A 21,187-nucleotide genomic window follows, 5' to 3' on the forward strand; every position below is an offset into this window, starting at 1 on the left:
TAGCTCTTGGCGGGATTTCCCTCTTACATAAAGAAGAAGAAGAAAAAAAAAACATTATGACGCATTGCTCTCTATTCTGTTTGGAGAAGAAATGCGTACGACAGAGCAATACGTAGGCAGTCAACCAACACCACCACCACCACCACTACCTCCTCCTCCATCTCCTTTTGTGCCAATGATACAACAAGCTCTACAACATTCTATGACGCACCGTTCTCTATTCTGTTTTGGGAAGAAATGTGTGTGGTACAGTAATACGTAGGCAGACAACCACTACCGCCACCTCCACCACCACCACTACTACTACTAGCTCCTCCTTCTCCTCTAGTGGCCAATACATTAAGCTCTACAATATTCTATGACGCACTGTTCTGTATTCTGTTTGGAGAAAAAATGTGTAAGACAGAGTAATACGTAGGCAGACAACCACCACCACCTCCTCCTTCTCCTCTTGTGCCAATAATACAAGAAGCTCTACAATATTCTATGGCGCACTGTTCTGTATTCTGAATCGCTTTGTTCTCGCGTCCGGACTTCTATCAGCGGTGATTAGTTTCCTGTTTTGTCGTTAATGGCCGTGAAATTTACATCATTAGACTATTACTTACTTCACGAACGCATCCCTGCTAATTTCACGGCATTGCATCTTTAGTTTGTTTTCCAGTTTTTTTTTTTTTTCATGTTTTTGTTGTCATTAGTCAAAATTTCTCGTACATAAATGCGTAAGAAGAGGAAAGACAGAAGGGAAGAAAAGAAAGGAAGGAATGAAGGGCGAAAGGAAAGAGAATCCAATAACTTTTCATATAGCGTGTTGAAAAGTACTGAAGGTGAGACGCAGTAACGCTTGAGAAACCTTCCCTGTGACGCAGCTCAAAGGGCACTCCACTACTGCGTCAACCACTGCTGTTTTGAAGGCTTTCCTCCTGCCTTCACTCACACACACACACACACACACACACACACACGGTAGCTCAGTGGTTAGAGCGCTGGCTTCACAAGCCAGAGGACCGGGGTTCGATTCCCCGGCCGGGTGGAGATATTTGGATGTGTCTCCTTTCACGTGTAGCCCCTGTTCACCTAGCAGTGAGTAGGTGCGAGATGTAAATCGAGGAGTTGTGACCTTGTTGTCCCGGTGTGTGGTGTGTGCCTGGTCTCAGGCCCATCTGAAGATCGGAAATAATGAGCTCTGAGCTTGTTCCGTAGGGTAACGTCTGGCTGTCTCGTCAGAGACTGCAGCAGATCAAACAGTGAAACAGTGAAACACACACACCGGTAGCTCAGTGGTTAGAGCGCTGGCTTCAGCCAGAGAACCGGGGTTCGATTCCCCGGCCGGGTGGAGATATTTGGGTGTGTCTCCTTTCACGTGTAGCCCCTGTTCACCTAGCAGTGAGTAGGTACGGGATGTAAATCGAGGAGTTGTGACCTTGTTGTCCTGGTGTGTGGTGTGTGCCTGGTCTCAGACATATCCGAAGATCGGAAATAATGTGCTCTGAGCTCGTTCCGTAGGGTAACGTCTGACTGTCTCGTCAGAGACTGCAGCAGATCAAACAGTGAAACACACACACACACATAATAATAGTTCACTACCTCACAGAATCTTATACCTATTGCTATCACCACCACTACTACGATTTCTACTACTACTACTACTACTACTATACCACCACTACTGCTACTTCTATACCACCACTACTACTACTACTACTACTACTATACCACCACCACCACCACTACTACTACTACTACTACTACTACTACTATCATTACTACCACTATTTCCAGAGGCCACAGAAATGATTAGCCGGGTTCCCAAGACTGTCTCTCCCGTTAGTAATGTAGAAATCTTGTTAATCTGCCACTAGAACCGTCAGAACACCTTTGAAAACCACGACACTTGAACAAGAGGCTTTTGAAAGGAGTGGAGGTGCCGCGTTGTCCTTCAGAATATAGTTTAGCCGAGGCCACAAATCGAGTTACCCGCCACACTCGCCTCCATTGTGTTGTGTGCTTTCTCGACACTCAGTTCATATGCATAGTTCCAATTCTTTACCATGTGAGATTTCATACTATAATGGAAGCAAAAACAGCGTCTAAAGTCTTCAAAATATATGATCGTGTCGTGCAGACTGGCTTTTGTCGGTTCAAGGGAATGCATTTAAGATTTAGACACTTTACTTCATTATGTCTTCAGTCTTCACTACTTTATCTTTGTTACATTTTTCTTTCGTGCGTGTTTCATTTTGTCTTGATTCCTGGATTACAACAATTGTTTTCTGAATCCCTTTACCTTCTCTGTGATTTTAACTATTGCAACTACAACAACAACTACTACTACTACTACTACTACAACACTATGGCAACATTTGTGCTTATTCAGACACAGCAAAGGAATAACATAAACAAGGGAATATATGCAAAGCAGCCACCCACATAGCCAACACACTGCGGGTTCACACAACAAACAAGAGCGTGATGGACCTAATGGACTGTCAGTGAATGGAATGCGCTGATTCTACGTAACAACTTGGAGAACATTACCCAAAGAAAGAAAAGAAAAATACATCCATAACGCTGAATCACATACATTTTTTTTGTAAGGCTTAACTGAAGAGCTATACGTAATGAAACAGTGATTTCTTCGTAGCGTTAACGTTAAGATTCTTTGTAGCGGTATAAAGGCCTGTATTCTGAAACGCTTACCTCTCACCATCACTGCTTTCCTAAGGCTCCAGTTGAAGACACTCGTGTTTTTAAGAGTAATTCTGGTGATGGATTGGCAAGATTTTTAGTTTATTAAAAGGAGAAATTGTCTTAATAACCGGGGTAGTTGTTTCTGTGGCCTTGGAAAATTGTTGTACTGAGAAGTGCAAGCGTTTCTGAATATAGGCGATAATGTAACGTATTTCAAGTCACAACACAGCATGAGTACAGTAGCTAGTCATGCATCAAGGAACCTTTCGTGACTTCCTTGGTGTGTTTACAGTCACGGCCAGACAAAGTTACGAGTGAAAACAAGGGGTCTACTAACTTCCTACCCCACGCTTCCCAGCTGGCCGGCCTGCTGGTGTGGGGCGCTCACTCACCACTGCCTACTCCTTCCTGCCGGCTTAAATTAGTGTTTCCCAAGTATCCCTATATATCTGTTATTCTCACCAGCACCCGCAGAGATTAATTCCTTCACTTCTTCTTCGTGCAGGTATATCTAGATTGGTTTCGTCTTCTTTTTAATCCTAGTGAGCTGCCAGATATTGCTTTTTCTCTTTTTTCTTGCCAGTATCTAAGCAAAAGTTAGTTCCCTTACTTGTTTTGCTCTATAACCCAATGTTTCCATGTATCTAAGTATTCTGATTTCGATGTCTTAGTTTACAAGAGATTCTTAAACCACGAACTGGATACAAAACCCCCCAAAAAAAACATCAATAAGAACGTGACTAACCAAACCTTGTCTTTGACCTTAAAAATCACTCCTTATAAAACCCCAAAGCGTCTCAAACCGTGACTTTGATATACATTCACTAGCAACATACGAATAAGGGACACTAGCCACATGAAACACTATCATAGAAACACTCCTTATGAACCCAAACGTTTCAAGCCGTGACTTTGATATATTCACTAGCAACGAGTAAGGGAAACCAGCCACATGCAACACAATCATAGAAACACTCCTTTATGATTCCAAAACCACGAACAGGACACAAAGCAACACAAAAACACCTATGAGAACGTGTCCAACCAAACCTTCTCTTTGACCTTAGAAAACAGTCCCCGAAGCCCGAAGCGTCTCAAACCGTGACTCGAATCTACATTTACTAACAACAGGCAAGTGAGGGAAACCAGCAACATGACGCACGATAATAGAAACACTCATTATGAACCCAAAACACTTCAAGCCGTGACTGACATACATAATTCTTTACGGACATAATTTTAACCCTTTTCAGTACTGGGACACATTTTCACCACGAAATTTGTGTACAATTAGATTATTTTATTGGCATTAGGAAGAGCCTATGTGGATCAGATTAATTGCCACAGCCTTCACTATTTTAAGGAGTTTCTGAAGCTGTATAAATTCACCAAATAGTACGCAGAATGGATATGGAAACGCGTGATGGTAATGAAGGGGTTAAGAGGTTCAGTAACTAGTTCCCCACTGTGTTAGGCGTGTTACAGTGTTTATCAAGGGGTCCAAGGTACTGCAGTGAACAACGAATGACTTGAACAACTGCTTATTGTGGCGTCTCCTTTGCTGTCGTGAAATTTAGAGCCAGTTTATATCGTGTAATTCTGAGAATCTCACCTGGCGAAGAAGAAGAAGAAGAAGAAGAAGAAGAAGAAGAAGAAGAAGAAGAAGAAGAAGAAGAAGAAGAAGAAGAAGAAGAAGAAGAAGAAGAAGAAGAAGAAGAAGAAGAAGAAGAAGAAGAAAGAAGAAAAAGAAGAGGAGAACAACAACAGCAACAACAGCAACAACAACAACAACAAGAGAGTGAAGTGGTTAAACGTTTCCTAGCACTACACTTCTTACATATTCCTGAGTAACATCCAGTGTGGCATCTTAATAAACTCAGCAGGATAGGCGAAAATCTGAGAGCTTTGTGAGAGACTGAGGTGACGGCAAAGAAAAAGTACATAGTGTGGAAGTCCAAAGCTTTGTATCCCTATGGAAGTTCAAGGATTTGTGTCACTGTAGAGGTTCAAATTCTCAAAGGTTTGTAATTGAATTTTTGATGATTGGGGAGTGACACAACAAGGCTCATATTTTTATTTACAGTGGGAGGGTTAAAACAAGAAAGGGAAAGGAGAGGAAAGAAAAAGAAAGGAAGGGAGGAAAAAAAAGGGAGAAAGATAGAGGGAAAGAAAGAATGAAAGAAGAAAGAAAAGGGAATGAAGATTGATAGATAGATAGATAGATAGAAAGAAAGAAAGAGAAAGGGAGTAAGAAAGAAAAAAGAAAGAAATGAAAGAAAGAAAGAGAAAGAAAGAAAAGACAGAAAGATAGAAAAAAGAAAAGAAAAGAAAAGAAAGTATAAAGAAAAAAAGAAGGGCGAGAAAGAAAGACACAAAGGTAAGAAACAAAAAAAGAAAACGAGAAAGAAAAAAAAAGGGAAGGCGAAAAACAAAGCAACAAAGATGAAAAAGAACAAAAGAAAGAAAGAAAGAGAAATAAAATACAGGAACAATGCACAAGTGATACTAAAACACATCTTTGCACACGAATGGCACAGCGGCAAGGAATATAAAGAATGCAAATTAGGAAGAACAGCAAGGTGTGTTTAAGAACCTAAGACAGATGCAGGACGAGTCAAGAATAGCGCAGTGAATTATATAAATTGTTGATTAAACCCTTGAGTACCATGACGCGTTTCCATATTCATTCTGCTTACTATTTGGTGACTTTATACAGCTTCAGAAACTTATATGGGGGGTTAAGATAGTGAAGACTGTGGCCATTAATCTTCTGACCTCCATAGACTCTTCCTAATGTCAATAAAAAGGGTTAATCACACAAATCTCAAGATAAAAATGTGTCCAGTATTGCGTTTCCATATTCATTCTGCTATTTGGTGACTGTCATGGTAAGCCCATGCCAGCGAATAAATTAGTAGAAAAAACCCGCAGACGATGCCCGCGCAAGGCTATGTTCGCCTGTCTTCAAGGTGGAGGAATACACCTTGCTGGGAAAAGCTAGTTCAGAAGAACCCTTCCTAATGTCACTAAAACGGTCTAATCATACACAAATTTCAAAGTAAAAATTTATCCCATTATTGAAGTGTTCTTCTTTAAGAGTAATACCATACTTATACAATTCTTCAGAGCCTCACTACTTAGCCGCCTCTGTACCATGACGCGTTTCCATATTCATTCTGCTGACTATTTGGTGATTTTATACGGCTTGAGAAACTTATGTCGGGGATCAAAACAGTGAAGACTCTGGCCATTAATCTTATGACCTCCATAGACAATTTCTAATGTCAACAAAATGGTCTGATCCAGATGTAAGCAAACTACGGCCCGCGTGCAGCATGCAGGCCGCCAAAGGAATTCATGCGGCCCAACAAATGTTAGTAAATTTGAAAGAGCAAGTTAATAAACAACTCTAAATGGTGTTGTGAGCATTTCATTTTCTTCCCACAAGTGTGCACTTGCGTGTGAGAGTGGCTTTTTCTTTAGAAGCCTTTAATTTTGTATTTCAAATAATAATGATTTTGGGTTAATGTAGTATGCGACTCTATAAGATTGTAATTTTTTAATGTGGCCCTAGCACTGAAAAGTTTGCCCACCCCTGGTCCAATCGTACACAAATCTCGAAGTAAAAATGTGTCCCAGTATTGAAGGGGTTAAGACAATAATGAAGGACTCTCCCCATCTTTACACCAATGCCCCCTCTCCCTCCACCAGAAGGAGCGAGAAAACACCAAAACACCATACACTTGTCGAGCAGAGAGGATATGCAAATTTTAATGCGTCACAGGATAAAGTTTTTGCATTGGTGACGTGTTCGGAGGAGAGAGGAGAATAAGGAAGTGGAGGAGGAGGAGGAGGAGGAGAGCATGATGGAGTGATTAGACAGCTACCATATAGGATTAAAGACTACAACAAAACACGCACGTCAGCACACACACACACACACACACACACACACACACACACACACACACACACACACACACACACACACACACACACACACACACATAAACAAACACACACACACAGGAGGTAAGCCAGGAGAAGGAAAACATGGAGAGAGGAAAGGGCATGCAACCTCCCCCTTCCCACGTCTGAATAAACACTGAACGCTCATCACCAGACACTTATACTTGCATTCCTCTCTCCAGATAAATCCATCAAGCTTTTCCTTTTATCCACACAAACAACGACAAGGGAGGGAGCAAAAATAAAGCCAAGAGTGTTAGGAAGTCGAAGAGGAGGAGGAGGAGGAGGAGGAGGAGGGGCGGTGGAAGGAAGAAGAGGAGGAGGAGGAAAACTCTTCGAACAAAACACCTCATTTTTGTTTCCTTTTAGAACGATTTTGTATTCTCTCTCTCTCTCTCTCTCTCTCTCTCTCTCTCTCTCTCTCTCTCTCTCTCTCTCTCTCTCTTTCATTTATTAGGGCAGTTGTGCTACATGTTCTGCAAATAAAACTGAGACTGATAAATTGCCTGTCTGTCTGTCTGCCTGTCTATGTATGTATGTATGTAAGTCTCTCTTCTCCAACTCTCCTCACCCATAATGAAACTTTGTCAGTCTAGCGAAGGTGTCAAAAAAAAAAAAAATGTTACAACTCGGCACAAAGATCTTAGGAAAAAACAAAACAAAACAAAACAAGACAAGACAAGACAAGACAAGGCAAGAGAAGACAAGAGAAGACAATACAAGGCAAGACAAGGCAAGACAAGGCAAGAGAAGACAAGACAAGGCAAGACAAGGCAAGACAAGAGAAGACAAGACGAGACGAGACGAGACAATGACTGGGCAACACAAGACAAGACGAAAACAAGACAAGCCAAGACAACACAAGACAAAGACAACACAACACAACACAAGTACAAGACAAGACAAGACAAAGACAACACAACACAACACAAAGACAAGACAAGACAATGGAAGACAAAACAAAGACAACACAACACAACACAACACAAAGACAAGACAAGACAATGGAAGACGAAGACAAGACAAAGACAACATAACACAACACAACACATAGACAAGACAAAACAAAGACAACACAACACAACACAACACAACACAACACATAGACAAGACAAAACAAAGACAACACAACACAACACAAAATACAAGACAAAAACAACGCAACACAACACAACACAACACAAAATACAAGACAAAATACAACACAACACAACACAACACAAAATACAAGACAAAATACAACACAACACAACACAACACAACACAAAATACAACACAACACAAAATACAACACAACACAACACAACACAAATTACAAGACAAAATACAACACAACACAAAATACAACACAACACAACACAACACAAATTACAAGACAAAATACAACACAACACAAAATACAAGACAGACAACACAACCCAACACAACCCAACACAACACAACACAGAGCAACACCCACTCACCTGCGTGCCAGAAGGCCAGGAGACTCACGACGATGACGAGGACGAAGGTGACCAGCGCCCCGACCAGCATTCTGACGGTGAAGGTGCCCAGGGACTCAAACCCGACGGAGGCGCCTTGGCAGCCCCCGGCACCACCCATCGCGGCGACCCCCTCACCGCTATACTGCTGGTGGCGGTGGCGGGGCTCTGTCTGTGTGTGTGTGTGTGTGTGTGTGTGTGTGTGTGTGTGTGTGTGTGTGTGTGTGTAGCGGTGCCTCCACCTGGTAATGAGAGGAAACCAGTGAGAGATACAAGGAATTAATTTTTGTTGTTGTTATGCAAGAGGGGAAGTTGGCTAAGGAAAGCAAACACTAAAAAAAAAAAAAGGCCACTTCAATGAAAAAAGGCCCACTTGAATGAAAAAAGGCCCACTTCAATGAAAAAAGGCCCACTTCAATGAAAGAGGCCAAGTTGAATGAAAAAAGGACCACTGAATACATTTTTATGCAAGAGGGGAAGCTGGCCCAAAAAAAGGCCCACTTGAATGAAAAAAAGCCCAGTTGAATACAAAAAAGAACCATTTGAACAAAAAAAAGTCCACTTGAATAAAAAGGCCTACTTCAATAAAAAAAAGGCCCATTTGAATAAAAAAAACACGAATAAAAAGGCCCAGTTGAATAAAAACAAAAAGATCCAGTTGAATAAAAAAAAGGTCCAGTTGAATAAAAAAAAAGGCCCAGTTGATATATAAGGGAAAGGGAACAGGAGGAGGAGGAGGAGGAGGAGGAGGAGGAGGAGGAGGAGGAGGAGGAGGAGGAGGAGGAAGAGGAAGAGGAAGAGGAAGAGGAAGAAGAAGAAGAAGAAGAAGAAAAAGAGGAAGAGTATGAGGAGGAGGTGGAGAAGGAGGAAGAGGAGGAGGTCAGTGTTAAAGGCAGTGAACACGAGGCAATCATTATTAATCATTGTTACAAATAAAAAAAGGATATGAGTTACTAGTCTCTCTCTCTCTCTCTCTCTCTCTCTCTCTCTCTCTCTCTCACTGTTACGTTCACCGGTTAAACTGGTAAGATTGGCATCGGAGAGCCGGTGAACAATAACAATAAAAAAAACACTGCAGGTTCAACTGGTGAGGAAATGCAAAAGGGGATCACTTTAAAAAGCTACTTTAATAACCCATAATGAAATTGACACATATATAACAAGAAACATGAAACACAGATATATAACATGAAACACAGGAAAATGACATACACATATACATATAACACATTAATAAATACAACAATAAAGAACCCAACTTAATACCTAACAATAATCCTAATCATATAAAGAGGCAATGTGGAAAACACGGACGAGGGGAAGTGATACTTATGCGGTGTCGCAGTGGTGAAATGCTGGGTGATGGTTGATCCCACGGCAGAACCAAGAGGCGTTGTGTTCACTGGTTGAGGCTTGCATCTCAACTCCCAATCCAGAAAACCAAGAGCTGGCTCAACACTTTCGGTTGAGTCGAAAGGGCCGCGTGAATCCAACTTCGGGACAGTAGCCGGGCTTCATGAAACGGTGACGTGGAAGGTTCACGAGACGGTGGCGTGGCAGGTTCACGAGACGATGACGTGGAAGGGAGGCGGAGAGGTGGCGAACGAGGTAACAAGCGGAGGAGGTGATGGTAGTAATGCATGTTACGGGCGGGCCGTAACATTTCCTCCCCCCTAAGACCTCCGTAATGGGCTCATGAAGGAGGTGAGACGGGAGATCTTGATAAGGCGTCGGCGATGATGTTGTCCACCCCCTTGATATGATGGACTTCCAGGTTGAAAGGTTGAGTTAACAAGGCCCACCTAAGAATGCGTTGGTTTCGGTTCCTCATGGCGTACAGGAAGGCCAGAGGATTGTGGTCCGTGAAGACCTTGGTGATGTGCGGACCAGGATGAAGATAGCACTCAAAACGTTGGAGCGCCAGCACGAGTGCCAGAGCCTCCTTTTCGATGGTGGAGTAGTTGAGTTGATGGTGTTTCAGTTTTGCAGAGTGGTAAGCGATGGGATGGAGGATGCCGCTTGTGGGGTCCGGTTGTAGTAGGACAGCACCCACTCCAACTCCACTCGCGTCAACTTGTAAATGGAAGGGTCGGGAGTGATCCGGCGTCCAGACCACTGGTTCCGAGGAGAGAAACGCCTTGAGGTGTTTGAAGGCTTGGTCACAGGCCGGGGTCCAGTGGAAGGGGACGGAAGTGCTGAGAAGGTCCGTCAAGGGGGCGGCCAGGGTGGAGAAGTTTTTACAGAAGCGTCTGTAAAACCCAGCCATCCCAAGAACCTCATGAGAGCTTTCCTGGTGGTAGGAACAGGAAGCCAAGGATGGCCTCAACGTTAGCTCTCTTGGGGTGAACCTTGCCGTTCCCCACCACATGTCCCAGGTAGACCACCGTAGACCTCCCGAAGGTGGACTTGGCCAGGTTGATGGTAAGCCCGGCTTCCTGCAACCGACCCATCAGCCTCCGAAGACGGGTCAGATGTGTTGCCCAGTCGTCTGCAGTCACCACCAGGTCGTCCAGATACGCGGATGTTCCCTCCAAGTCCTGAGTTATGTAATTTATAGCCCTCTGGAAGGTAGCGGGAGCATTAGACAATCCAAAGGGCATCACTGTGTATTGGTATAGTCCGAAGGGAGTGATGAAGGCGGATATTATTTGGGCCTCGTCCGAGAGGGGAATCTGGTAGTAACCTTTAAGCAAGTCTATAGTGGTTACAAATTTGGCTACTCCTATACTATCTATAAGGTCCTCTATCAAGGGCAATGGGTAGGAGTCTGGCACCGTCACTTTATTTAATTTCCGGTAGTCGGTGCAAAATCGACTACTACCATCTGGCTTAGATGTTAACAGGCAGGGAGAAGCCCAAGGAGATATACTAGGTTCTGCAAGGTGATGACAGAGCAGATAGTCTACCTCTTTTTTCATCAAGTCTCTTTTAATGGGTGAAATGCGATAGGCTGGTCTTACAGACAAGGGGATGACAACTTGATGTGTTTCTGACCAGGTGTCTAGTTGTTTCAGTTCAGGAGGTCTGTAAGCACGCATCAGGACTCCTTCCTGATAATAAAAACAAGGCAATTTAGACATATCCTTTGTCTCACTGGCCACATGTCTGATCTTAGCCAAAGTGAGATCCTGTTCCTGAGCATTAATCAAATTCTCCTTTGAAATTATGTCATTATACAAGTTGTCAGTAGAGGCAATCATTGGTGGAGGAGGTGATGAAAGGGCAGGGGACTTGGACTGAGACCTGGTGACTGCACACACTGGGAAGAAGTGAGGGGATGTTTCGTCCAGGATCTTAGTGGGACTTTCTGTTAAGGGAGAATCAAGAACAATTAAGTTTGGAACAGCCAAGTTACCCGCAAGATCATTACCCAGTACAAGATGTACCCCCGGTACTGGCAGTTCACCAGGTTTAATGGCTACCTCAACCTCTCCTGAAATGAACGGGCACTGTAAGGTAATATTAGCCAAGGGATAGGAGAGCTGTGATTCGAGACCTGTAAGGATCACCTTCTCCCCAGTGAAAGCCTGTTTGATGTTAGGGATGACATCTTCCCTTAAGATGGATTGGGCAGCACCTGTATCACGCAGAACCTTGATATTTATTGCCTGGTCTTTACCATCAGTCAGGGACACTTTACCTTGATACATGTACGGGTCATAAAGTTCTAGAGGAGAGTTGACAGGGTTAGCTAGGGCCACTGGTTTCTTGTTCTCAAATGTGTTTGGTCTAGGGGCCACAAAAGAAAATTGACGTTGAGAACCCTTGCAATGTGGGTGTCTACATTTCTGGATCGTGTGTCCTGGCTTCTTACAGTATGTACACCAGGGGGAATTATATGCATTTGGCGAGAATCCGGTTGGCTTACCACCCGCGCCCCCAAAACCTTCCCCAAAGGAGGACCTAACATTAGACAGTGAACCACGACCTCTACTACCCAGGGATCCCATCAACAAAGCAAACGCATCAGCCACTTTAGCGGCAGACATAAGATCACTCTCTCCCCGTTCTTCCACATGCCTCAGAATATTAAATGGTAACTTGTTCTTCCATTCTTCCAGGACCATTAGATTGAGCAACTCCGAAAAGGTGGTAATGTTAAGGGCGGCTAACCATTTCTTAAATTGTCTTTGTTTCTCACTAGCGAATTCAACATAGGTGTGAGACTCTGGTTTCACATACTTTCGAAACTGCTGTCGGTATCCATCAGAAGTGATAGAGTAGGCGTCTAGAATGTTACCTTTGATCTCCTCATATTCTACCTCATCACTAAGGCCGTTGTATACCCTATAAGCTTTTCCTACTAGCTTAGGGACAAGGAGAGACACCCACTGATCCTGGGGCCATTTATTCCTATGAGCAATGCTCTCAAAAGCGCGAAATGACCCGTCAACATCAGATTCATCAAAAGGGGGGAACTAGCGGAGCAGCTGTAGCAGGATTAAAGCTTGCTAACTGTTTCTTTATATCTATTTCTTCCCCTCTAAACTTAGCGTCATTTCGTAGGGTTAACTCCTGAAGTTCTAACTCTTTCTCCTGCCTTCTAAGTTGTAACTGAAATTCTCTCTTTATCTTTATCTTCTTTTTCTGCCTGTAGTTGCATTTGTTTTTCCTGTAGTTGCATTTGTCTTTCATGCATCTGGTATTCTAGTTTAAGCTTCTCAATTTCCCATTGACTTAACCTACTCTTATCCTGTTCTTCCTGGGGACTGTGTATTATAGTCCTCGTAGAGGCTGACATGGGAGTTAACTCTTCTATGGCATTTCCTAGCAACTGACCTTCTTGAACTAGATGTTCAACAACTACATTCTTAATGACCTCTTTAGTCATCTGAGACGTGATGGGAACATCAAAATGTTTAGCGATGGCTTTCCATTGGTCCTTCTTTATATTAGCATATTTAAGTTGTTCCAGAGAAGGGTCGGCACAAAAATCTTTAACGTTAAACTGAGCGGAAGCCATATTAAATCGATGTTAAACCACAACAAAAAAATGATAAGCGAATTACTTAAGTGAGGAACTTGGCAGAGTGATAATAAAGGCAACCTTGGAAATTACCTAGATTATACTTAAGCAAACACTTATGAGTACAATCACTAATGAGGGGTAAACTAGAGAGTTACGGCATTAAGAGGGATCCGGATTACTCTAGTTACGAGACTTGAGAGTGAGGAGCGAATTGTACTGAGACTTGTTATTGATAAGGAGGCGGATTAGTCTGAGAGACTAGTTAAAATGGCCGATTCTAACTAGCGAGAAAAATGATCCGCGAAGTGAGGGGCTTGAGGGTTCGCATGAACATATGATGATCCCAACACTTGGATAACACTTATTACACACCTGCCTATGTGCAAAACTAGAGATAAGTGCTATCGGTGAACACGCCTTTCTACCTGGTTTCCTGCTCTACCACTGCTATGCGATACCAATGAAAGTCACGAAGCACGTTTAACCCAAAAGGAGCCACTTGAACGCACAAAGGTAAATTTAAACCACACGTAGAGTAAGTCACAGAAAAAAAACACATCAGAGTCACAACACCACAGAAACACAAGCAATCACAGAAAAAAAATCACTGGAAAAATGGAACACTGAATGTGGGTTATAATGGTCCTGTCACGGTCGCCAATTGTTACGTTCACCGGTTAAACTGGTAAGATTGGCATCGGAGAGCCGGTGAACAATAACAATAAAAAAAAACACTGCAGGTTCAACTGGTGAGGAAATGCAAAAGGGGATCACTTTAAAAAGCTACTTTAATAACCCATAATGAAATTGACACATATATAACAAGAAACATGAAACACAGATATATAACATGAAACACAGGAAAATGACATACACATATACATATAACACATTAATAAATACAACAATAAAGAACCCAACTTAATACCTAACAATAATCCTAATCATATAAAGAGGCAATGTGGAAAACACGGACGAGGGGAAGTGATACTTATGCGGTGTCGCAGTGGTGAAATGCTGGGTGATGGTTGATCCCACGGCAGAACCAAGAGGCGTTGTGTTCACTGGTTGAGGCTTGCATCTCAACTCCCAATCCAGAAAACCAAGAGCTGGCTCAACACTTTCGGTTGAGTCGAAAGGGCCGCGTGAATCCAACTTCGGGACAGTAGCCGGGCTTCATGAAACGGTGACGTGGAAGGTTCACGAGACGGTGGCGTGGCAGGTTCACGAGACGATGACGTGGAAGGGGAGGCGGAGAGGTGGCGAACGAGGTAACAAGCGGAGGAGGTGATGGTAGTAATGCATGTTACGGGAAAGATATCAGCGCGCATCGGTTTCCCATGAAGCAAGATAAGAGTTAGCGGTAAGAGCAGCCATGAGCCTCCATCACGGATCTCACGGCCACGCAAGACTCCTGAGTGCCTGCAGGGACTACACACTCATTAAACAAACTTGAGTGACCGTGCGAGGGACTGGTAAATATTTTGTGAACGTCTTCCTTTTCAGACACTGGACAGACAGTTACATTTTCATGTCCGGTGTAATAATGACACTTCATTTACACTTTTAGTTTCTCAACTGTGAACTAAACACCACTAGCTAACATTGCAAGAGATTGGTGAATATTTTGTAAACATCTTCCTCCTTGCCAAACACTACACAAGTTGTTTCACGTCAGGTCTATTAACATGACACACCACATACACTTCTAGTTCCTCGACTCGGAACTAAACATCCTTGGGTAACCTTGCAAGAGACATATAGGTATATATTGTGGGTATCTTCCTCTTCCTCCTTGCCAAACACTAGACAAGAAGTTATTTCACGTTTGGTTTATTAACATGACACTTCACATACACTTCTAGGTCCTCGACTGGGAACTAAACATCACTGGCTAATTATCATTGTAAGAAGTGAATATTTTGTGAGCATCTCCCTCCTTACCAAACATGAGACAGGAAGTTATCTCACACCTGATCTAATAAACATGACACTTCACATACACTTCTAATTCCACGACTGGGAACTGGGAACTAAACATCCTTGGGTGACCTTGCAAGAGACATACAGGCATATATTGTGAGCCTCTCCCTTTTCCTCCTTACCAAACACGAGACAAGAAGTTATTTCATGTCCGGTCTAATAATGACACTTCACATACACTAATAGTTCCTCGAGTGGGAACTAAAAACTCTAGCTAACATTTCAAGAGATTAGTGAATAGTTTGTCAGCATCTTCCTCCTTACCAAACACTAGAAAGGAAGATATTTCACGTATGGTCTAATAAACTTGACACTTCACATGCACTTCTATTTCCTCGATTGGGAACTAGACATCCTTGGCTGACCTTGCAAAAGATACACAGGTAAATATTTTGTGAGCATCTTAACCCCTTCAGTACCTTGCCGCGATTTCATATTCATTCTGGGGTGCTACTTTAGCGTGAGGTCTACCACACTATAGCGTGAGATCTACCTCCCGTTAGCACTATAGCGTGAGGTCTACCGCTGCATTATCCCTCCCTCATGGATATCACACATTTCCATACATTTATTTTAGCGGTAAACACTTAATTTGTACATATCATAGGAATGACCTAAATAGATAAGGAAGAAAGGTAAAAATAAACATGTTATCATGTATTTCCATACACTTATTCTAGCGATGCACACTTCGTACATCCCTCCGTGGCCCTCCCCGCTTAACAGAGGAGGAGAATTCAAGCCTGTGTTACGTTGCCCTCTAAAGGGGCGTCAACTGCACGGTCTGTTCGTACAGGAAATTAATTTTTCCATTATATGGACATGAACAACAAATTGCACTGCAACCTGAGCCTGTGTGAAATATTGCACTGCAAATTGAAATATTATATTTCTCTTTGTATTAGATATACCAATGTCCACAGTAACGACTCTCACAGGAAAATCTACCAGTACTGTAACTGAGTGGTTCAACATGTGCCGAGAGGTGTGTACAGCCATAGTTTCTCATCAACGACGAGGAAAGATGGGAGGAACAACAGATAACACCATCCAAATTGATGAGGCAAGATTTGCTGGTCGACGGAAGTACAACCGAGGAAGGATGCTGAATGGAGACAACGCTCCTCTCTCCGAGGACAGTGACGCAGAACAAGAAAACAACAGAAACCATGGGCGTAGAATTGATGGGCCGTGGGTTTTTTGGTCTTAAACAAGGCTCAGACTGTCGGTACTTTTGGGTGGAACAGCGTGACCGCAACACTCTAATCCCTATTATTGAAAGGGAGTGTGCATATGGTTCGGTGATTCATTCAGACGAGTGGCCTGCTTATAAGCAACCTAGATGCCATGTGGTGCCACCATTTTACAGTGAACCACCAGCAACATTTTGTGGATCCAGTGACAGGAGCACACACACACACACACACACACACACACACACACACACACACACACACACACACACACACACACACACACACACACACACACACAGGCAATTGAGCGATCGTGGTTGGACGCTAAAACGGTGATTCTGAAGAGAATGCGAGGTGTTGGTCGTCAGCTGTTCCAGTCTCATGTTGATCGTTTTTGCTGGAAGGTGATGAAAAAATTCCAATATAAAAACACGTCATGGTACTGAAGAGATTAAGAGGGAAGTTTCAAGATGTCTATCCCTATTCCTTTGGCTAATTTTCTCGGACACACTTGGGGACTGGCATCTAAGTGGGCCTCTTTTTGCCTAGTCGTTTGTGTTGCACTTGGCCAGATTTCTCCTCTTATATAAGAAAACACTGACGATGACTGTTGCTTTCCTGTGAGTGAGTGAACGCGCTCAAAACTAAACACTGATTTTTTTCTTTTCTTTTCTTTTTTTTCTTTTTCTTTTTTTTTCTCTGCTGCACAAATGTTCCTCTTTAATCTCTTCAATACCAGGACGCGTTTTCATATTCATTCTGGTTACTATTTGGTGTTTTTTTTTTTTTTTTTTTACAAGTTCAGAAATACGTATATGTTTGGATTAGAATAGTGAAGACTCTGGCCATCAATCTTCTGACCTCCATAGAGCCTTCCTAATGCAAATAAAATCATTTAATCACACCCAAAAATCAAGGTAAAAATGTGTCTCAGTATTGAAAAGATTAATGCCTGTTTGTTTTTCTTGTTTTTTTTTTTTTTTTTTGTTTTTGCTAAGCTTTCGTTAATATTTCTGCAACGTAAAACAGAAAAACACAACTTACTTTCTCCTTTTCTTTCCTCTTCTGTGTCTCCATGAAAAGAAATAGATAAATGAAAGTGTTAAGGCTCCACCCATGTAACCTGCTCCACCTGCTCCACCTAGTCCACCCACATGATCAGTGCGTCCTCCTCCACCAACCCTCCACCCTCACCAATCCCATTACCAGCCACTCTCTTCCTCCTGCCTCCCTATCACCACCACCACCTATACCAGTTTCTTCCACCCTCCCTGTCACTACCACCACCACCACCACCACCACCACCTCCTCCTCCTCCTCCTCCTCCTCCGTTATCTCCCTCTTTTTTTTAACCAGTAAGTTTTACAGACTCCCATCTGTCCTCCTACCTCTCTTCCACCATTCCTTCCATCTCCTCCTCCACTTCATCTCCCCTCACTCCACCACCACCACCACCTGCTCCTCCTCCTCCTCCATTTTTTAATCAGTTAGTTTTGCCAATTTCTCCGACCCCCATCTCTCCTCTGACCTCTCTTCCACCATCCCTTCCTCCTACTCCACCTCTCCACCTGTCCTTACTCTTCCACCACCACCACCACCACCTGCTCCTCATACTTAAGTTTTTAACCGGTTAGTTTTGCCACTTTCCCCGACCCTCTCCTCCTCTCCTCCTACTTCTTTTCCACTATCCCTTCCTCCTCCTCCACCACCACCACCACCTCTATCCCATTCACTTTTTAACTAATATCTCCTCCGACCCTCTCTTTCCTCCTCCCTTCAACACTTTCAAGTTTTCAATATCCGTTCCAAGCTTTCACCCTCCACCTCCCCTTCTTCTCTCCACCCCCTCAACTACCACCAACAATCTGGGGCAAGTAATGTAGGTGAAGGCTTAAGGTTTAGTGTTTTACTGGGCCATAGTCTCACTTATAAGGAGTAAAAGAGTCTGTGAGGGTTCAACTAGTCACAGGAAACAATAGCCTTCGTCAGCTTGGTTTATGGTGACACGCGCTGCTTGGTATGGGGTAAGATTGGCGGTGGGTCTTATTGTGGTGTGTTGATAGTACATTGGGTTATTGTGAGGTGACACGATAAGAAGACACGCAGATACGATGGTGCGATGATACTCCCAGTCCTTATTCATTTATGTTTCCTTTCTCTTCTTTTACATATATTTTAGTGTGTTGATTTGTACATTGGTGAGGTTATTGTGAGGTGACACGATACGAAGATACGCAGATACTTTACATTTATTTTTTTCTTTACCTTTCATCTTCTTTTCACATTTATTTTGGTGTTTTTTTCTAGTGGTTTGGTGTTTAAATGTGTATATTGGTGATGACATTGTAGGCTACACGATACGCAAATACGCAGCTGTCAGTTTATCATTTTTTTTTTTTCTTTTTCTATCATCTTTTTTTGCATTTATTTTGATGTATTTGTATGCTTGTATGTTGCGTTTAAAATTTGTATACTGGTGATATTGTAAGCTACACGATACGAAGACACGAAGATACGAAAATAGTCAACACCTTTTTATCTATTTTTTTCTTTTCCTTTGATCTTCTTTTTTGCATTTATTTTGGTGTATTTGTTTTCTTGTATGTTGTATTTAAATTTATATATTGGTAATGTTAGGTTAGGTCACATTATACGATGATACGAAAATAGTCAACACCTTTTTAGCAATTTTTTTCTTCTCTCATCTTTTTTTTTTTTTTTTTCCATTTTGCATTTAATTTCGTGTGTTTGTTTTCTTATATGTTGTGTTTGAAAATTTCATACTGATGTTATTACAGGCTACACGATACGCAAATCTATTTTTTTTTCTTTTCCTTTCATCTTCTTTTCGCATTTATTTTGGTGTGTTTGTTTTCTTGTATGCTGCGTTTAAATTTGTATATTGGTGATGTTATTATAGGCTACACGATACAAAGACACGAAGACATGAAGATACTGTCCGTCTTCTTATCTATCTATCTTTCCTTTCTCTTCTATTACATTTATCTTAGTGTGTTATTTAAAGTCCCACGTCATTTTTCCCCTTATTTCTTCATCTCTGTTTCCTTTCTCTTCTATTACATTTATCTTAGTGTGTTGTTTTTAAAGTCCCGCGTCATTTTTCCTTCCTTTTTTTTTTTTTTTAGTGGAGGTTTGAAACATTTTGTACAACATACAATTTCTTCAGCCAAACGCCTTCAATATACACAAACTTGATGGCTTCCTGCAGGTTGCCTTATTTTCTTTATACCTTTATGCTCCATTTTATTTATTTATTTTTTTTTTTTATGGGGGCGTGGAAGTTTAAAAGATTTCGCACAATACATAATTTCTTGAGTCAAACGCCCTCACTATACGCAAACTTTTTTTTTTTTTTTATACCATGTGGGCTTTTCACGGGAATTTATGGGCTAAAGGGGGTACTTTTAGGGGTACCTCCTATGTCAAAGCCCACCCGCTAGGAATCTGTTGCCCCGAGTGAGGAAGCCCAACCTACACTCGGACCGTGGACAGGATTCGAACCCGTGCGCTTGGAGACCCCTCGGACCCCAAAGCACGCATGGTTCCACTGTACCACGGCGGCTCAACCTTAGTAGGCTGCCTCTATTTTCTCAACCCTTATTCTTTATAGTTTTACACGCCATTTCTCTCTCTCTCTCTCTCTCTCTCTCTCTCTCTCTCTCTCTCTTATTTTTTTTTTTTTTATTTCTTTTTAGAGGTGAAGGTTTAAAACATGTCACACAGTACATAATTTCTTCAACGCCTTCAATATAGACAAACTTGATGGCTTCTTGCAAGTTGCCTTTATTTTCTTAACACTTATTCTTTATAGCTTTACGCGCCATTTTCTTTTTTTTTTTTTTTTTTTTGAGGTGAAGGTTCAAAACAAATCACACAGTACATAATTTCTTCAGCCAAACGCCTTCAATACAAATAAACTTGATGGCCTTCTGCAAGTTGCCTTTATTTTTTCAACCCTTGTTCTTTAAAGCTTCACACGTCATTATTTTTTTTTTGGTGGGGGAGGTGAAGGTTTAAAATATTTCGCCCAGTACATAATTTCGTTAACCATACGCCTTCAATGGAGACAAACTTGATGGCTTCTTGTAGGTTGCCCTTATTTTCTCAATTCTTATTCTTTATACCTTTACACGCCATTTTCTCTTTTTTTTCTTTTTTTGAGGTGAAAGTTCAAAACAATTCACACAGTACATAATTTCTTCAGCCAAACGCCTTCAATACAGACAAACTTGATGGCTTTCTGCAAGTCGCCTTTATTTTCTCAACCCTTATTCTTTACAAATTTACATCTGGCAACACTGCACCACTATTGAAGACAAGGCAATTCATCCTTCATCCTTCATCCTTCATCCCTATTCTGTCCAACTCCCTAATGCAAGAGTTAACCAGTACTCTCAGTCATTCACACCTTACACTGGTAAACTCTGGAACTCCCTGCCTGCTTCTGTATTTCCATCTTCCTACGACTTGACTTCTTTCATGAGGGAAGTTTCAAGACATCTGTCCCTGATTTTTGGGTAACTCTCTTAATCTTTTAGGGAACTGGCAATCAAGTGGACCTTTTCTTTTAAGCTTTAGTTGTCCTTGGCGAGCTTCACTTATTCCATAACAAAAAAGAAAAGAAAAGAAAAAAGAAAATCCTCATTAGCTTCACGTGGCGCTCGTCAGCAACAAACGGCAGAACGAAGCTTGAGTCGATACTTCAAACCTTCCTGAGCAGTTTGAAGGTTCCCGGGCAGATTCATTGGATTATATGTTCCTCTGGTTCTCCCGGGCCTTCAGTAACTCGACCCAAGATTTACGCGTGTTATATTGAGTGTACAGAGTGAGTGTGGCTGGGGCAGGGGAGGTTTATGACTCGAAGGAGTGGAAATTAA

The 21,187-nt window shown here is 42.2% G+C and overlaps 1 protein-coding gene across 4 annotated transcripts in view; it reads right to left on the minus strand.

Moving 5' to 3' along the window:
- LOC123506034 overlaps positions 1–21,187 on the minus strand; it is a 70,170-nt gene that overhangs the window by 38,238 nt on the left and 10,745 nt on the right. For all 4 annotated transcript variants that reach the window (XM_045257863.1, XM_045257862.1, XM_045257861.1 and 1 more), the window contains exon 2: positions 8,124–8,383. In XM_045257863.1, coding sequence (XP_045113798.1) covers positions 8,124–8,262 — 139 coding nt within the window. In that variant the 5' untranslated portion in view covers positions 8,263–8,383. The remainder of the gene's footprint in view (positions 1–8,123; positions 8,384–21,187) is intronic.

Source organism: Portunus trituberculatus, chromosome 19 (genome assembly GCF_017591435.1).
Source record: "Portunus trituberculatus isolate SZX2019 chromosome 19, ASM1759143v1, whole genome shotgun sequence".
NCBI classification, from domain to species: Eukaryota; Metazoa; Arthropoda; class Malacostraca; order Decapoda; family Portunidae; genus Portunus; species Portunus trituberculatus.